The following is a 20,542-nucleotide window of genomic DNA, read 5'->3' as shown; positions in this document are numbered from 1 at the left end:
ATGTGCGAATATTCATCATCTACACCTAAGTCTCTTGTATCTGGAATAATATTAAACTCATCCATTTTGCAACACCGAATTGTCTAAACGTCTGGAGGGTTCAAGGGCGAAACTCAGTGGTTAACCCACCCATCGTACGGCCATTACCATACGACTCTTACAGCCACTACCGTACGACTTTACCACCGTACGATCAAGCTCCACGCTCACCGCACACCGACCTCCTGAGGGGAGTGTTCGTACGGTCACCACCGTACGACCTAAGGAGCATACCATACGTCAACTGCGTGAGGGAAGTGTACCATACCGTAACCACCGTATGCTCTGAGGAAGACCATCCACAAGTTGCACCATACGTGGAGCGGTGAAGAAGACTGTACTGCGTACGGAACATTACAGTGGTATCAAAGTTGGTGATCTTGCCAACCTATCATGTAGTGGATGCAAGTGTACACAAGGAGGAGGTACCATTCAGCCGACCGAATGGGGGAACCACAGGATCCTGCAAGAGAAGTCATGGCACTATTAAGGGAGCTAACCAGAAGCCAAGCTCAGCTCAACGACACCATAACCAGAGGGGAGCAATGACAAAAAATCATGGAGGAAACCTTATGACAATTGGCCTTGGGAAAAACGAATGGAGAACAGAACGGGCAGGGCGATGATTTGGTCACTGGAAGGTCAAACATCCAACACTCACATTCATGACCGTTGATATCGACTTTTCCTCAGAAATCAAAAGCACCACGCGGGGAGCAAGAACCCACCTTTCAGGAGATGCAAGCACAGTTGAACCAAGATTGGAGGGATGCAAATCTCAAGGGGGACATATCCTTCAAGGATTATGCTGAGCTCCGGATGAAATACTCGGGCAGCAGAAGTCGGGGCTATTATGGACACTATAACAATGACATCAAGCGGAAGGTTGGTAAGATCAACCTGTCATCCTTTGATGGGACCGGAGCAACCTCGGCACGAGCTTGGGTTCAAAAAGCAGATACCTACTTCCAACTCAACCCAATGCCTAAAGATGAAGCTATCAAGTTTGCAGTATTTCACCAAGAAGGAGTCGCTCACGAATTGTGGCATCATGGAATGGTCACTCTCGGCCATGACCAGATAACTTCCTATGCCGACTTTACGGAGAGGCTCACAGATCGATTTGACGAGAAGGATCCAGAACTCAATTTCAAGGAGCTAGCGCAACTAAAACAGTCGGGACCTGTGGACAGTTACATCATAGACTTCTAGAGGCTATCCATGTTGGTAACAGACATCTCAGAGCGGAGATTGGTAGTCTTGTTTATGGACGGATTGATGGAAACACTGAAAGGTTGGGTGAAAGGGTTCGACCCCAGCACGCTCCCAGAAGCAATCAAAAAGGCCCGTAACATGGCAACATCTTCCTCTTCCAGAAATTTTGCACATACCAAACCACCTTTCGTTCCGAAGGAGAAAAATAATAAACCCTTTCCGAAGAGGTCATCGCTCGATGAAGCCACAAAACGGGAACTCAGAAGGAAGAAGCTTTGTTTCACCTACAAGGAGCCATGGGATCCAGGACACCAATGTTTGGGCAAAGGAAAGATTCACTATATTGAGGTGATGTCCGATGGAGAAAAGGAGCATGAGGAAAGTGAACCACCAAGGGAAGAATCTGCTGAAGAAACCAGCCTGGCAGAGAGAATCTCCACATTGGTACAGAGGGGAGGCGTCATTGCCACACTGGCGGGTATCCCAAGGTGCAGTGTATTTAGGGTACGTGGTACTTCAAGGGCAACGAGTCCTTGTTATGCTCGACAGTGGGGCCTTGCTCAACTTCATAAACTCATCACTCGTCACCCGAAGGGGTTTGTGTACAAAGGAGCATGAAGGATTCGATGTCAAGGTGGCGGGAGGCAATCTCCTATCATGCACTCACCTGGTTCCACAACTGAGCATTACCATGGGAAATTACACGGTGACTGACGATTTCTTTGTAGTAGATCTAGATGACACGGATGTCATATTGGGCATTCAATGGATGGAGACCCTCGACCAGTACACGTAGAGCTTCAAAAGGATGGAGTTCTCATTCGAGGTGGATGGCAGGAATGTGGTTCTCAGAGGAATGTTGAATGGCGGCCCGAGGGAGATTTCCGCCAAATGGATGGAAGCCATCTTCAAACATGATGAAATAGTCTGGGCAGCACATTGCTTGATCTCGACAAAACCTGTGAAAGGGCAGCCGACTTACTACCAAGATGAGGAACTTCAGGCTGTTTTGGATAAGCATAGTTTGGTCTTTGCTGATATTCCACCTGGTATACCCCCACACCGAGGGTTTGAGCACACCATCGAGTTGGAGGAAGGAGCAAAACCTGTTATCACCACACCCTATCGCCACTCGAAGAAGTTCAAAGAAGAGATAGAGAAAACGATCCAGGAATTCCTCGATAAAGGATGGATCCGGCCCAGCTCTAGCCTCTTTGCGTCCTCGGTGGTACTAGTGAAGAAGGACGACAGAACTCTCAGAATGTGTGTTGACTACCGTGCACTGAACAAGAAGACTATCAAGAATAGATACCCCATTCCCAGGATCGATGAGCTGCTGGACGTACTACATGGCGCAGTCTATTTCTCCAAAATTGATCTCCACTCTGGCTACCATCAGATCCGTATGAGGGAGCAAGATGTGGAAAAGACAGCCTTCCGTTGCCATTACGGACACTATGAGTTCTTGGTCATGCCGTTTGGATTGACATCTTCAACAAGCAACTACGTAAGTTCCTACCGGTATTCTTCGATGACATACTCATCTACAGCAAGACCTGGGAGGAACATCTGGGACATTTGGATGAAGTATTAGGGATTATGAAATCGCAATCATTGTATGCCAAAAGGTCCAAATGTGAGTTTGGAATGACTAAGGTCCTGTACTTGGGTCACGTCATCAGCACCCGGGGGGGTACAAGTTCACCAGGAGAAGATTTAGGCAATTTTGGATTGGCCTCCACCCAAGACTCTCTCGGAGCTGCGTGGATTTTTTGGTTTGTGCAGTTATTATAGAAGGTTTGTGAAAGGATTTTCACAGCTTGGTGCACCACTAACAGATCTGACAAAGAAAGGATCCTTCCATTGAAATGTGCAAACGTAACACACCTTCGACAAATTAAAAGAAGTTATGAGTACCTGCCCGGTTCTGGCACTACTAGACTTCACTCGCCCTTTCATCCTGGAGTGCGATGCCTCGGGAGAAGGCATTGGAGTGGTGTTGATGCAAGACCATCACCCCATTGCGTTCGAGAGTCGGAAGCTCTCAGGAGCGGAGCGGTTGTACTCCATCTATGACAAGGAGATGTTCGCCATCATGCACGCACTGACGAAGTTTCGGCAGTATCTCATCGGGGCAAAGTTTGTTGTACGGACAGACCACAACAGCCTGCGATATTTCTTGGAGCAGAGGGATCTGAACGAACGGCAACAGAAGTGGGTGAGCAAAGTCCAGGCATTTGATTTCGACATTGAGTATGTGAAGGGCAAGAATAATGTGGTAGCCAATGCCCTGTCAAGAAGGCCCGCCATATGTTCTCTATCCCAGATTTCGACAGATTGGAAGGAACATTTGTTGGTTGAATACTCCAAGAATACTTTTGCCTGCAAACTGATGGATGGTCAAGTGCAGGATGACCGATACAAGGTGGTTGACAACATCATTTACTACAAGGACAAAATTTATCTGGTACCCGAGTCCAAGATGAAGGAAAAGATTCTGAAGGAAATGCACGACTCTCCCTTGGTCGGACACCCGGGATACTTGGAAACCTACAGACAAATCCGAGAAAGGTTTTACTGGAAGGGACTTAAGAACGACGTCCTGCAGTATGTGCAGGAATGCTCCACTTGTCAACAGAACGAATCTGAGCACACCTTACCGGTCAAACTGTTGCAACCATTGCTAATTCCCGACCAAAAATGGGATAGCATCTCGATGGATTTCATTACTGGGAGTGCAAGGAAAGGATTGCATTTTCGTCATAGTAGACCGCTTGACCAAGCATGCCCATTTTTTTGCCATCCCCACAGGATACCAAGCAGTTCAAGTGGCCGAGTTGTTCTTCTGTGAGGTGTTCCACTTGCATGGTCTACCGCGAAACATAGTCAGTGACAGGGATAGCCGTTTTTTGAGTACCTTCTCGATGGAGTTATTTCGGTTGGCAGGAACCGAGTTGTCGCCCAGCACGAGCTACCATCCACAGACAGACGGACAGATCGAGATTGTGAACAAATGGCTGGAGGGTTATCTCAGGAACCACGTCTCAGCTTAACAGAAGGCTTGGGTTAGCTGGCTACATTTGGGTGAACACTGTTACAACACCACCTATCACATGTCGATAGGCATGCCACCCTTCAAAGCACTGTATGGCTATGAACCTTCTTCATTTGTTGATCCGGCATTGGGAGACAGTCATGCACCAAGGGCCAAAGATTGGCTTCAGGAGAGTTTGGACATCCTAACATCTCTCAAAGATAACCTACAGAGGGCTCAGAACCAGCAAAAGATGTATGCCGACCGACACCAGGTTGAGCGAAATTTTGAGGTGGGCGATCTGATATACCTCCGACTTCAACCGTATAGACAATCCTCCTTGAAGACAAGTGGTAAGGAGAAGTTGAAGCCGCGTTTCTATGGACCCTACAGGGTGGTTCGGAGGGTGGGTGAAGTTGCCTACGAGTTGGAGATTCCTAAGGGGAGTCGGATTCACAATGTTTTTCACGTGTCATGTCTCAAGAAGGCCATCGGGCAGCGCGTCACAGTGTCCAAGGATCTGCCACCCATCGACAAAGAAGGAAAACTAATTTTGGAACCGGCAGAGATCATCGATGTAAGAGAAAGGAGGCTAAGATCACGCACAGTCAAGGAGTTCCTTGTGCGCTGGAAGAATCTACCCATCGAGGATGCACCTGGGAAGGCGAGCAAATTCTGGAGCATCCAAGTGTGCAATTGCTTGAGGGCAAGCAATTTTTTTTTAGCTCGGGAGGACTGTGATGTCCCCGATATAATTAAATAATAAATTTAAATACTTTATTGTAAGGCCCCAAATTTAATAACAAATCTTTCGAGCCCTTTATTTAATTAGATTAGTAGTCTTGGTTTGGTCGTGTCTGCCCATTTGTAACCCTTCGGGAAATTTCTCGGAGCCCATATTTATGGCCGAGTCTGTCATTTGTGTTGGTATGCGAAATTTGGTATTTTCTTTACATGTGCGAATTCCAGTTGGAGTTCAGCTTGTCTGCCATTTCGGAGGTGAGAGATCCTCCCTACTTGGCATCTGCAGTTTCGGTGGGGTCACTCCTCACCCTATTTTGTTTCTGTTTGGAGTCTGTTGTGCGATCATTATCAATATTATTTTCCTTTGCATGTGCGAATATTCATCATCTACACCTAAGTCTCTTGTATCTGGAATAATAATAAACTCATTCCATTTTGCAACACCGAACTGTCTTAAACATCTGGAGGGTTCAAGGGCGAAACTCGGTGGTTAACCCACCCACCGTACGGCCATTACCGTATGACCCATATGGCCACTACCATACGACTTTACCACCATATGATCAAGCTCCACGCTCACCACACACTGACCTCCTAAGGGGAGTGTTCCATACGGTCACCACCGTACGACCTAAGGAGCATATCGTACGCCGACTGCGTGAAGGAAGTGTACCGTACCGTAACCACCGTATGTGGAGCAGTGAAGAAGACCGTACTGCATACGGGACATTACAAAGACTGGAAAAAACTATTTTTATTTGCCAAATTTACAATTTCTTCCAAGCAGCCTTGAATTTAGTAAATTAATATTTTCAACAAAGTTTCAAAATAGCTCATACCCAGAAAGAGGAAACATTGTTGATATCAAATTTGTCTTTATTTGAAGGATGCCAACAAGTATTGATTTTTACAGCAACATGCATGCAGATAATTCCACTTGATGCCTTGAAATTAATGCCAAAACCTTGAATAAGCAACAACAAAAGTATAGCAGCCAAGGAGGGTGTGATTCCACCTTAAGAAGTAATGCCCAGCACCAAGATGCTCAAACACCCCTAAAAAGGGACCATGCAATCAGAATCGTGGCCTTTCTAAGCCCCATGTGCCTCCATAAACCTTTCAAGCTGTACGGAAATATATAGAAAATGGCACGTCAACCTTGCATTTGATAGAGCTTGGAAACAAGCAATTAAATCTTATAAATCTGCCTTCTTCAAACAAGTTCAGACCTGCAATTAATTCTCTGATAATTTCTCCTTGATTTCTTCACCAATTTTTCAGAATTGAAGCACAAATGAGACTCTTGTATGTAGTCTCCTGACAAGCAACCCTTGGGTGATCTCTCACACCTGTAGATTCCACAATCTTTGAGAGTTAACATTCTCAAAGATTGAAAAGATCTACAAAAAATACTAGTTCTTCCTCAAGCTCCAAATTCTTGTCTTCTCATGAATGAATCTTTGGCTCTGTAAATAACCCTTATATTCTTCCCCCAAAACCCATGCACAAGCTTGGGATTTTAATATTTTTAACTTTATTTCAAAAACTTCATTATTGAATTTTTTCCATTGACAAAAAGGTGCGATCACTTATTGGAAATATTTTTGTGACTTTATAAAGTCACTTTATTATTCAATAAACTTATTATTTATTTAAAAGTTACTTTATTTTTTTTAAGTCACTTAATAAAAAAGTAACTTTAATTTATTTTAATTAAAAATTTAAGTCAACATTATAATGACTTTAATATTTAAATATTTATTCATAATCATTTTCTGGCCACTGAAGACTGTAATTGTTGATGTGTGTTTTAAGACACTTCGAAGACTGAATAAAGTATTGAATACTCTATCCTCTCTTGAAGAAAATCTTCTCAAATGCTGAACTAAGTGATCACTTGAGATGACTCCAAGGTTCATACTATCAGGTCTTGGAGTGTGGATAGTCTCAATGGTTTGATGTGATATTGTTGGAATCACAAGGGGGACTTATGTTTATACTTGAACTTTGCTTGAATGCGGCTAGAACATGGAAATTCACTTGATTTGAAAAAAAGACAAAAGGATTGAGGGCTTAGAGAAATCTAATATACTCCTAAGATCAATGATAGCACTTGATCATTCTTGGATGGACACATTCCTTAAACCAGGCTTTGCTTCGCCATGTTGCCACCAACTACACAAAACCAATGCAATCTTCCAAGGGAAATGAAAGGTTTTCATATCATGAGCGTCCATCCAAATACCCAATACATTGGCGCAGCTTGAATAAACCTATGCACAATTGAACTTAGCACATTCTAATGTTCAAGCTAACTATGCACTTTAATTGAAAATCATCCAAACACAAATAGTATGAACCAAAGAATTATCAACATCCCCACATTACTCCATCACAATCAATGAACTTCATCTAACATCAGGATATAACAAGAAACCATACAATATGCAAAAACACACCACCATTCACCATAAATTCAATGAAAAGTATGTTTATTTACAAGCTTGGCAACAAATCTGCCTTCTGCTCCTACTCTACTCTACTTGCTAACTGCTTGTTATCTAATAATCTATTAACCTTTACAAATGAGGAGAGCAAGCCTTTTATAGTGCTCTCAATACAAATGTATGGCCATGATCAAATCCAAGCCAATGGCCAAGATTGAAAGATAGAAACCCTAATTAGGGTTTGTTACACCCATTAAATAACATTTAATGCTTGATCAATGATTAAATTACAATAAACATGTCCTTCCTTGAATGCTAACCATAGAGAGATGAGGTTAGGTAGGATAAACAATATTTGATAAAGTGACATGTGTCATTTGCTCCACCTTTGAATGAGCTAGGTTTGTTGAACTTAGACATGTTGACTTTAATTGATGAATGGAGATGAGTTATCGCCACCTCAGCTTACACCTTGTAGATCATCGCAAAAGAGAGTTTGCGATTCGGGTAATATCTCTTGATAGTCAACATTTCCAAGCCAGTGATGATGATCATATTGCTCAAGTCAACCTTCTAACCTTGTTTGATTCTTTTAACTTGTCTTGATCACTTTCATAATTTCTCTTTCTTGTATGCTGAACTTTCATCTTGCACTTAACATTTGGGTTTCTTCATGATGTACTAGTCTTGGATCATGGATTTTCGAAGGAAATTCAAGATGACTGCAAAATTTCCTCATCTTCATTGCAATATCTTGATGCTGATTTGCCTTTTCTATGCCAGTGAATCTCGATTCTCGACCCCTTCGCCATCTTGCTGAGTCTTGCATCTAGATGAGCTGCACCTCTTCAAGCTGCTGAAATGTCCGTCTTTGTTGCAATGTTTCCTTGAAATGCTTGCAGCCTGCTCCTTCACTCCCTTTATCAGTCACTTCAACAAGAATGCTATCAAGCACACTTAATATATCTGATATTCCACTAGTATTCTGATTTCTGATTTTCATGTCTAATTTTGATCACTTCAAGTCTGATTTTCCATCGTCTAAGATCTGATTGGGGTTTTAAGTCTGAGATTTTTAACATTTTGAAGTCTGATCATGGATTTTGGAAAGTGGTGGACAAATTGTTGTACTTAACCAAGAGGTAGGGAACTTCTTCAAGTCATGGATGATCTCTTGCTTCCTCAAGATGGTGGTCTTTAGCACTTCATTACTTCAAGCACTCATTGCCATGTTACTGATTTAGCTAAGGCAGAGATGAAGTTGATTTCCAGCTTCAAAGTCAGTGACCCAACAAGGTCGTGGATTTAACCACCACTCACCTAGGTAGATCGAGGATTTGAGCACCACTCACTTAAATAGGTCAGGGATTTGAGCACCACTCACCTAGGTAGGTTGGAGATTTGAACAACTCAAGGATAAAAGTATCCTAGGTCGTGGATTTGAGCAACTCAAGGATAAAAGTCAACAACTATAGCTCTTCCTTATTTTCATCATTAAAAGCCCTTTGTTTGCAAATTTTGTAGCTTTCATCCCACATAGCCTTCAAGACCTCAAAATCATGGATTTTTGTCAAGTGAAGGATAGAATTGTTGCAAGGGTGACTTGAAGTTAACTTTCCTTGTCATAGCAATTCTAAGTATTAAGTCACTCAAATCATACGCTTCACTTATTCCTTGAAAGATTGATCATCTCCCCTTGAAGTCGTGGATTTGTGAGGGTCATGGATAGACTGATTATTTCACCTCTAACCTGATTTGAGCATTGAGTTCTTCAAGTTGTGGATTTTGTCAGTCCAAGGATAAACTGCCACCATCCACCTCCAAGTTGTGGGTTTTTCTAGTTCGTAGATTTTTGCAAGTGGAGGATAGTCATCATCACTATTCAATCTCGCCAACTCTGACACTTAGTCAACCAATTCACTTTCATCATGATGTTGATCTACATTCTCCCAGCAAGGATTGAGTAATTTCATCATTTCTCCTTCACATCATGGATCAATCTTGCCACTTTCATGCTTTGAGGCGTGGAAATTAGCAAGTCGTGGATAATCTCAAGTCAAGAGTTGATCGCTATCATTCACCTTCAACATCAAGGTATTGGGAGAGCATCACTTCTTCATTCATTGCTACCTTCAAAGTTCTTCAAGTCATGGACCTCCACAAGTCGTGGATTCTAGCAACTCAAGGATAAAATTCTTCACTCACACCCACCTTCAAGTCGTGGATTTTGCCAACTAAAGGATGATCTTTGCAAGTGTGACCTCCACCTTAACTTGATCTTCATTTCACTTCACCATGTTCAAGATTGTTCATCAACACCTGAGGATGATGCAACTGTCTCGATTGACACCTTCCACGACTCCCAACAGTGAATTTCTTGCACTCAATGATCATCACTGGGTCGTGGATTTTGCAAGGCCGTGGATTTTGGTGACTCAAGGATAATCCCAATGACTTGCACTTCAAGTTGATTTCGTCATTCCTTGCTCAAGTTGATCATTTCAACGCCTTTGCTTGCAAACTTGGAGAATTCAAGGGGTAAACTCATTCATTGCCACTTCCACTTAACATCATCACCAAGACATTCAAGGTCATAGATTTTGGTGAGTCGTGGATAACTCACTTCGACCTCCTCACTTATTGATTTCACCAAGTGTTAAGTAACTTGTTCGTAGGGTTGACTTGGTGTTTCCTTTCTTTTCATAATCACTTAGACCTTGAATCATCTTCATCAAACACTTCATCTCAGTTAGTTGATCATCACTTCTTGATTGATCCTCGCTTCTACGTTCTAACCTAAGGGTGTCCACTTGCTCGCTTGACTGCTCATCACACCTAAGACTCACCTTGACCTAACTTAGAGGTTGCATTGTGAAGCATCACCCAATGACTACCTTGACTCTCACCTATCACTTGAGCACTTAGAGCTGAGAAGACTCCAAACTAGTCTAGAGGGGGACTTGACTGCTACTAGACTGTCTGACTTGATCACATCCTGACAACAAAGGCATTGCATCGCCTTACAAGAAAGAGGTTAAAGACACAAACTATTACCAAGCTAGATGACTAAGCTAAGACAACTACGCTACCAAGCAAAAAAGTGGGGGTCCACATTTGCAATGGGGCGATGTGTGAAAACGTCACAAGTACCACCCTGAAGACAATCACTATTTGAACTGCAAGAGGGCCTAGAAATGGGGACATTACAATGAATCTAGACACGCTGACGTGGCATCATTTGATTGATTGAGGATGACTAGGCACGACATCAACATAGATATCTCTTGACACTCAACATCATCAAATTGTTTGATGTGATGACTATTGTCATTTTATGAGAACCGATTAGAGATATGTTTCCATGGACCAGTTTTGCCCCGGTTGATCAAGCACCAAGTTAGGAAATAAAGAAAATGTTTAAGTGTTCTCTTGTCATGAGGCAGACTTCGAGCCTTCTCCCTTCAACCTTGCATCTTGCCTTCATACCTTGGAGTCCACTGGTCCATTCTCCTTCCCTTTTCCCACTTAGAAATTCCAGAATTCGAGATTCGGGGAACTAGTCTACCCCTTTCCTTTTGGGGGAAGAGGTATCATGTCTCCCTGAACCCCAAAACCCAAGCTTCCCTTCCTTTTCGGATTAAGGGATTCAAGGAACCAGTCTACCCCTTCCCTTTTTGGGAAGAGGTATCCTTTCTTCCCTAAACCCAAACTTCAATTCCTTTTTGGATTTCAGGATTTGGGGAAGCAATCTACCCCTTCCCTTTTTGGGAAGAGGTATCCTATCTCCTCGAACCCTGAAACCCGAACTTCCCTTGCCGAATTTCAGGATTCGAGGAAGCAGTTTGTAATGTCCCCTTCTCAGCAGTGACCAATTCAGTTGGCCATTAGCCTATCCTGGAGACCCATAGGCTAGTCGGGAGCAGAAATTAGGGTTTTCTACCTCTAGGGGGATGTCTCGACATTTTTGGTGGCTTGCATGTTGGAGTTTGTCAGTTTTGCTAATGGATTCTTTCTAGGTTTTCAGAAAACTTCACAATGATGGTACATGCATAGCAAATAGTGGAGTTTGGTAAAACTTACTAATTTTAGTAAGTGGAGGCGAGGGCAACTTATTTTCCTGGGTTTTCAGAGATCTTCATGATGGTGTAACATGCAAATGAATCTGAAGACTTTTCCAAACTTAATATTTTTAGTAAGTTGCAACAGCTTCTCAGAATGTAGTTAAAATCACTTTGGAAACACTTACAATTTTTAGCAGTATGCTATTTTTAGTAAGTGTTATTTTTAGCAGGGGTTCAGCAGGTCAGTTCAGATGGCTATTTCCAACACGTCAATTTGAGCAGTTTGTCTTCAAGCATTTTTGGAGCTTATTTTGGGCAATTTATGCTTGAGGAAAAATGTTTTACAAGTGAATTATTTTCAAGGCATGATGGACGCCATAGAAAGAAATATGTTAATTTTATGAAATAATTCACTTTATTTCCTTGGACGCCATATCTCACTTTATGAATATTTCATAATGTATATATGCTACCTTGAGGGGGGGTCGATTTGATGAGTTAAGAATTATTTTTTACTTAAGTTAAGTGGGCGTCCCATTTAGAGAGAATACATGATTTAAAATAAAGGAAAATATTATTTTTGCTTGGGCGTCCGAATTGGATGTAATTTCATTTCATTTCATGGCAATTTGAAGGGAGTTGAATTTGAATTTGGAGCTTCAAAAAGTTATAAATAAGAGTGTTGGGCTCTTGTTTTGGCATCCATGTTTATTTGCAATGAAGTGCTGCCCAAATTCCGATTGATTGCTTCGAGGAATGCATACCTCCTAGCTGGTTCTTGGCATCTTGCTTGAAAGATAGCAACTAGTTGAGATTGTGAGACTGTTCTTTACACAAAAGAACAGATGGAGTTCATTGATGTAGTAACTTTTTGATGTTTTCTGATGTGTTTTAGGGTGTCTGTGAGTTTTTAGGTTGCAGGTCTATTGTAGAGCTGAAGTGGTATTTTCATCATAAGTCCAAGGGTGAATTTTTGTGGCTTCTGGGTATTCTTGCTATATTTTCCTAAGGCCTAGGCGATCCCTCATGTCAATTTTTAGAGTCTAATTTGGAGTTGTAAATTAATTATAGCAAATTGCCCTCTTCCCAGGCCGTACCAATCTGGGCTTGTCTTGGAATGCATGTATTAATGTTTTGAGCAGGTTTGCAGCTGTTTGTAGGTCTTGGCTAAGGCGTCTCCTTCCTAGTATTCATTTGCATTCAGTTTTGAGTCATTTTGTTGAGTTTGGGAGAAGTTGTGAGTATTTTAGTGTGATTTGGTGTTGTTGGTTTGTGTTTTTCAGTTTGCTGGAAAAGTATATCAAATTTAGAATTTTGTAGTGTGGGGGTTGGTTTTTGGGTAGTTAGTCTCTTGTAGCTTCGAAGTGAATTGAACATCATTTGCAGCTTTGGACAGAGATATCTCTTGATCTGAAAATCCATGTTATGTATTGTAAAGCTGATTAAGAGTACTAACAGCTATCTTATTTCTGGATTGTTTCACAATACCCACTGAATAAGTGGAAGAGGCTGGCTTGGCCACCTATCTTATTTCATTGTACTCATGTCCTCCCGCTGAATAAGCGGTTGAGTAGATAGTTATTGTTATTTCCACTCCTCCCGCGGAATAAGTGGTTGAGAGATTGTTTGTTTACTTCAATCATTTTGGATTTGTAATTGGCTGGTTACACCGCCAAGTACTTGTTAAATTCCAATTTTCTCTATCCCACTGAAAAGTGGAAGTGGCTTAGTTGTTTAATTCCAATTTTCTCTATCCCGCTGAAAAGTGGAAGTGGCTGGTCTAACCGCCAATTTGTATTGCTCTCTATATTTTATCATGCTAACGCTAACGGGTGAATGTACTGTGTAAAAAAAAAAATTTAAAAATTAAGGGGGACATTTCACAGTCTACCCCTTTCCTTTTGGGAAAAGGTATCCTATCTCCCCAAACCTCGAAACCCGACCTTCCTTTCCTTTCCGGATTTCAAGATTCAGGGAATCAGTCTACCCCTTGCCTTTTGGGAAGAGGTATCATGTCTCCCCAAACCCCAAAATTTGAAGTCCTCCTATCTCCTCCCTCTCATCCCTTTGAACTTCAAGGTTCTCAAGTCCACTCCCTTTGCAGCAATTTCCTGAGGGACCAACGTTTGACCTCCAATGATTACACCACTTCCAAATGACACTCAAGGCTCTTAATGCTCCACAAACTACAGCAACTTGTCTACTTTCATTCATGGAGCTATAGGGGTGCATTGAATATTTTTTGCAAGATTGCCATCAAGTAGAGTCCAAGGCCATGCTTATTTATGGTTACTTGATGGCCTTCATGTTAGGTCTACATGCTCTGACTTTGGAATGTCAAGCAATCCACCTTCTAGAAGTACTTTTTTTCTTGGGATTGCCTTGTCAGGACAACCATGTCAAATCCATGCACTTCCCCATCTTCATGAACCGACATTCCTCTAAGTACACCCAGGTCAAGGTTTCCCCTCTTTGATCGTTGGTCTTTTCTCTACGACCAATTTGCTATATATAGGTTGTTAAGCCTCATTATAGAGAGTTCTCTCCCTACTAGATTGAGCTACTTTCTTCTCTTTCGCTTCTCTTGAAGATTTGTATATTTTCTTACATTTCTAAAACTGTAAGTTTGGCCTTGGCCTGAGAATGAATTGAAATCATCATTCTTGCCTCTTTTCAACTTGTGCATGTTGTGTATGTTTTCTTACCTTCATGATAAGTGTGTGTTTTGTGGCTTTCTCTCACATATGTTGTGTTAACTTGTTTTATGAGTGTGACTTGTGGGAAACTTTCTCCCCTTTTGACATTCAGCAAATTCTAACCTCCATACATGCATTTCGGGTCGTTTATGTGGCTGAAGTTTGTGCATCTCCAAGGTATTTCAATTGATTCTTTGTGTCATTTCGGGGTGGGGAGAGGGACATCTCTTATCTTGATGCATCACCTCTTTACTTTCCGCATTTTCTTGGCTCTTTTCTCCTCCAAGCTGTTAGAGTAGGTTTAGGAGTAGAATTTGTAGTGTTGGGTTGGTTCAACACCTGCAATTGGATAAGGAAGGACTCGGACTTCTCCAAAGATTCGACCCCTTGTGCAAGGTCCCACACTTCAAGGGTGTTTCCACATTTCACAAGTTTGTTGGGTGATAGCTCAGCAAGGGTGCAAACTTTTGTGACAACAATTTCTAACACACCCGGTGGGACTTGTTCTTCATCAAGCTTAAGATTTGGTGTGTTCTTCAGTGTATTCGGCCTTGGAGAGGCATCTTTCAAACACCTAGCGAATCTACAATTAGTTTGGAAAATCTGTCGGTATGTTATTAGTCTCTAGTTGAGTAGATCCATTTGATCTTTTAAGCATTTCATAAAACAAGTTCTACCTCTTCCAAATGCCCTATAATGAATACATATCATGGAGATACCTTCTTTTCCCTTGCATTCAATGAGCTTGCTAGTTATTTTCCTTCTCATAGGCAATATCAAACTAGGAATGCTCCTAGTTTCATCCCAAACAACCTTGTTGCGATAGAGTGTCAGCACATCCAATATGCTTGCCACACTCCCACCCCTATTCAACCTTCTTGGCAACCCAATCATGCTTATCGACAAGAAGTCTATTTTAATTCCTTCCAGCGTGCCCATCAAAATGTGAAAAGCCTGGAAGATGTCAGCATCAAGGATATACTGTTGAACTTCCAAGAACAGTTAGAAGCTATTGAGAGGGAGCAGGAGTATGGTCTACAACAAGGTCAACTTGCTTATCAAGCTCAACTTCAACAACAAAAAAAGGAAACCCAAAGGCAACAACATGAGGAGTTCCTTGCAAGGTAGCTTGCTTCTACTAGGAAGGAGGAAATTAAGCAGCTAGCATCTATAGGGATGTAACTCATGCAAGACGAAGTTTCTGCCCCTAAAGTTCCCAGATTTAAAATCCCAATCCTCAAGCAAGTGAGACTTTTTAAGCCTTCAAATAAACCTCCTAGGTTCAAAATCTCAAATTTCAAAGGAGCTCAAGCAGTTATTTTACAAGAGCCTTCCCCTCTACAACCTCCCTTGCAACATCCCATACCAGATCAGTCTTCTTTTCCCAACACTATTTCACTCTTCGTAGGTGGTCCTATTGTTTGGAAACTTGATTGGCTTGATCAACATGGAGAGGAGGTGTTGCCTGATAGTTGTAAGCTCCCTTATGCCCAACAAGATCAAGGTTTAGACTTGCTGCAAAGGGAATTCGAAGATCATCTACAGCAGCAGGGTATTGAGCAAGAATGTGAGGACAACATGCAGGAGCCAGTTCGTTCAGCTCATGATGTTGATCATTTAGAACATAAGTCAGCCTATGATGAGAATGGTGAAGAAGAAAATATTTTTGATGTCTTACCCACTTTTGTTCCATTTTCCGAGGATAGGATGGAAATTGATGCTCCTTTATGTTCAAAGGATGTGGTTGTTGCTACACATGTTGAGGAGGCCACGAAAAAATGATGTTATTGCTACAAGCAGTATGGGGAACGGGTTGTACCATGAGAATGAGATTATTGCAGTTGGTTGCCAAGAGGAAGAAATGAAAACAGAGAGGCAATCTGAAGATTTTAGATCTTCTTATGAAGTGCCTCATAAGTCTAAAGTTGGTGCTGATGAGCTAAGTATCAGCACATGTGATTATGATGTATGTTGGTTCTCCCCTGTCCCCGAATGTGATGATGTTGAATATGAAGTCTTTATTCATGGTGAAGATGTTGCTCTTAGCATTAGGGACAATGTGCCCAGACTTGAATGTTTCACTTGGGACCAGCATATCAAGGATGGTGATGTTGAGCAGCAGCATACATGCCAAAAAGGTAGTTCCCTTGTTGCTCAAATTGACAGTATGCCCGAGCTTCAAAGTTTTCTTTTTGATGTGCACAAGGAGCTCCCTTGTGTAGGTCAAGAAAAAGGTATGGTATACTTTTCATCACCATGTGAGTTTAAGGCCTTTTCTTTTGGTTTCAACTCATGCCTAGAGGAGGTCGGCTATTGTAGAAACAATGATGTCCCCTTGTATGAGGAAAATGCCTTCTCTTTTGCAAGGGGTAGTTCTTTTGAGGCTATCCTACTCCTATAATATTGCCCCCTTGCTACTGAATGTATGCTTGATGCATCCCCGAATGTCTCAAATGCCTCATTCTATGGCTCCTTTATGGTGGCAAGGTGAATGGTGAAGTGTTATTTCACCATGAAAACAGTATGTGTGATCCAATGCATACATACAAGAGACTTCAATTGTTGCAACTAGGTGGTAAATGCAACTATGGTACGAAGAAGATCAACTCCATCAAAAGATTCATCTTTGACAAAGGCAAATGCATCAATTGCCTCTTCTTGTAAATCATGTACATATTAGATTAGAGGTTGTCTTGCTTTCATAAGTGCTTTTGCACCTACAACATCCTCCTTAAGAGGAAGGATGTATACTCTAGTTCCCAACTTTCCTCCAAGTGTAGGTACGCAAGTGTTTTGGGTCCTTCCAGTGACTCAATGCCCAATGGACACTCAAGGCTTCTGGATCTCATGCTTAGAAGGCAACCATCCCGTAGAGGTCGCCAAAATGTTGTCATTTTATGACATCCTTGGTCCATCAATGAGAACCGATCAGAGATATGTTTCATGGACCAGTTCTACCCCAGTTGATTAGGCGCCAAGTCAAGAAATCAAGAAAATGTTTAAGTGTTCTCTTGTCACAAGGTGGACTTTGGGCCTTCTCCCTTCACCCTTACATCTTGCCTTTGTACCTTGGATTCCATTGGTCCATTCTCCTTCCCCTTTCCTTCTTAGGAATTCCAAATTTTGGGATTTGGGGAACCAATCTACCCCTTCCCTTTTTGGGAAGAGGTATCCTGTCTATCCAAACCTTGAAACTTGAACTTCCCTTCCTTTCCAAATTTCGGGATTTAGGGAACCAGTCTACCCTTCCCTTTTTGGGAAGAGGTGTCTTGTCTCCTCGAGCCCCAAAACCCAGACTTCCCTTCCTTTTCGGATTTCAAGATTCGGGGAAGCAGTCTACCCCTTCCCTTTTTGGGAAGAGGTATCTTGTCTCCCCAAACTCCGAAACTCGGGCTTCCCTTGCCGGATTTTGGGATTTAGGGAACCAGTCTACCCCTTCCCTTTTAGGAAGAGGTATCTTGTCTCCCCGAAACCCAGCCTTCCCTAGTCGGATTTAGGGATTCGGGGAACCAGTCTACCCCTTCCCTTTTGGGAAGAGCTATCCTATCTTCCTGAACCCCGAAACCCGGCCTTCCCTTCCTTGCTGGATTTTGAGATTCGAGGAACCAGTCTACCCCTTCCCTTTTAGGAAGAGGTATCCTGTCTCCCCAAATCTTGAAATCCGAAGTCCTAACTCCTCCCTCTCATCCCTTCGGACTCTGAGGTTCTCGACTCCTCTCCCTTTGCAGTAGTTTCCCAAGGGACCAACCTCCGATGACTACAACACTTCCAAAAGGCATGATCAACACTCAAGGCTCTTAATGATCCACCAACTCCTACGGCTTGTCTACTTTCATTCATGGAGCTACAAGGGCGCATTTAATGTTTTTTGTAGGAATGCCATCAAGTAGAGTCCAAGGCCATGCTTATTTATGGTTACTTGATGGCCTTCATGTCAAGTTTGCATGCACTAACTTTGGAATGTTAGGTAATCCACCTTCTAGAAGTACTTTTCTTCTTGGGATTGCCTTGTCAAGGTATGGATGGGTTTCCTGCACGCACAACCATGTCAGATCCATGCACTTCCCCATCTTCCCGAACTGACATTCCTCTACATATGCCAAGGTCAAAGTTTCCCCTCTTTGACCATTGGTCTTTTCTCTGCAGCCAGTTTGCTATATATAGGTTGTTAAGCCTCATTGTAAAAGGGTCTCTTCCTACCAGCTTGAGCTACTTTCTTCTCTTTTACTTCTCTTGAAGATTTGTATATTTTCTTACATTTCTATGTAAGGCTCAAATCTCTCATTTATAAAGATTAATAGTGGGATAGTTAATAGTTAATAGCCAGACAATAGCTAGTAGTTAGAGTAGAGAAGAAGGAAAGGAGATTGTTGTAAAAGCTTGTTGTGATGAACATACTATTTTCATTGAATGCATGATGGATTTTGGTGTGCTATTTCAACTTGTTGCATGGTCTCTACTTCTCATAGTGTATATCTTAATTAGATAAATGGAAGATCTTATTGTTCATGAATGGTGAACCTATGTTCATACCACTTGGAGTTTGTCGATTGCAAATTGCAGTCTGTGGTTAAAGTGAACTTGATTAAAAGCTTAACTTCAATCACTGTATGCTCATTGTTTGTAATGTTGGTGTGCATGGGTGATATGAAAATCATTCGCTTACCCTTAGGAGATTGCCCCATCTTCGTGTAGTTGTTCCCACATGGCGAAGCAAAGTTTGGTTTGGTTGCACCAAGTCAATGATCATTTCTTGCATTCTTGGGTGTTAGATTAGACCGCCTATCCCTTATCTCCTTTTGTCTTTATTTTTAAGGTAAGTTAGTGTACATTCCACATTCCAGCAGAATTCATAAACATAACTCCCCATGTGATTCCAGCAAAATCACATCACAATCACTAAGTCTATCCGCAGCATTTAAGTTGCATAGTTCGCATTGTAAACCTTGGAGTCATCTCATTTGATCACGTTGTATAGCATATGAGGTTTCTTTGTTCAAGAGAGGATCGAATACCTTGGTATTTTATTTTGTGTTTGAGGTGCATAAAAAACGCATCAACAATTTGGAGTTTCTAAGAATGTTGGAATGGATCAGAAAAGGGGACATTAAAAAAAAACTCAAGTGTTCGGATGTTGGTGCAACTCAAACAATACAAAACTGTGAAAAATTATGTTGCTAATTTTTAGAAGCTTCCTATTATAGTTCCTAATATCATTGAGAAAAGGTTGATTATGTCACAAAAGGTTGACTATGTTGTTTGATCATAGTTTTGATATTGTTAGAAATCTCATTAACAATTGTTTCCTTGCAATATTGTAAACTGAACGGTTTACCACCAGTATTTTTATTTTCCAAGATTTTGGATAGTTCACCATCGAATCTCTGCCTTTATTGTATTAGATTCTGGTTGGTTTATCCATGCATCTTAATTTATTTATTTATTTTTTTTGGCAATGCATTGCAAGGCATGTATCAAAATCAAGTGAATTAGTTCACCATTTTGGCATTGACCCAATTTCACTTGCATTCAACTAATTTGGCTTGATCAAAATTCGCATCCACTATCAACCAGTTTAGCACATTCATATAAAGAAAATGGACAGAACGAAATTATATGGCAGGAAGCTCAAACCAAACTAAGCTCTAATTGGTGGAACAGTATACCTATCAAGAGTAACTGTGATATCGTTGGTTGTGGTCTGAATCGCAGTAATGGCAGCTCGCCTCTGTGCCCACCTCAATGAAGTCTCCTCCTTACTATTACTTGCGTTCAGATGATGAGAGCGGGAGCATTCCATCCGCTCACCTCGCTTTGAAGATATAAGCAGATTTTCACTAAGGTAATGAGCACAGGACGGTTTGCTAACAGAAAACACACTGCCATGGTCGTGCAACAGCCACATCTTCTTCAATGTGAATATTCCTAAATTTGCTGCATTACTGATCCGTGGCAATGAGTTTTATGTCCTGGTTCTCTGTCAATTCGGATTATCTTCAAATTAAAATTTGTGGACGCCAATCATTTGTATTCCCTTTATCTGTTATTTTAAAATTTGTTTAAGGGTTTGAATTGTTTTATTTACTATATAAATGTATAATTTTTTTATTTTAATTTTTTATATTTGAAGATGTTTTTAGTAAATTTTTATTTTTTCTTTGAAATATTTTATATTTTAGTATTTTTAAAAATGTTATTTTAAAGTTTATGGTTTTTTTTTAATGTGTGTTGTATGTCTTGTTATTAGTGTAAAATGTCATTTCATATAATTAGAGTTTGTTAAATATAATAATTATTATTATTTTA

At 41.3% G+C, this 20,542-nt stretch overlaps 1 protein-coding gene across 6 annotated transcripts in view; it reads right to left on the bottom strand.

Annotated features, from left to right (window-relative positions):
* Positions 1 to 20,252, bottom strand: part of LOC131064371 (pentatricopeptide repeat-containing protein At1g10910, chloroplastic) — a 251,626-nt gene extending 231,374 nt beyond the window's left edge. For 4 of the 6 annotated variants that reach the window (XM_057998496.2, XM_057998509.2, XM_057998487.2 and 1 more), the window contains exon 1: positions 19,903 to 20,248. In XM_057998496.2, coding sequence (XP_057854479.1) covers positions 19,903 to 20,141 — 239 coding nt within the window. In that variant the 5' untranslated portion in view covers positions 20,142 to 20,248. Of the gene's footprint in view, positions 1 to 19,902 lie in introns of all 6 variants that reach the window. The other 2 variants (XM_057998525.2, XM_057998518.2) reach the window with 2 other exon arrangements.
* Positions 20,253 to 20,542: the final 290 nt, after the last annotated feature.

The sequence above is a fragment of the Cryptomeria japonica genome, chromosome 1 (assembly GCF_030272615.1).
Source record: "Cryptomeria japonica chromosome 1, Sugi_1.0, whole genome shotgun sequence".
NCBI classification, from domain to species: Eukaryota; Viridiplantae; Streptophyta; class Pinopsida; order Cupressales; family Cupressaceae; genus Cryptomeria; species Cryptomeria japonica.
This window is presented reverse-complemented; position numbering and strand designations above follow the sequence as displayed.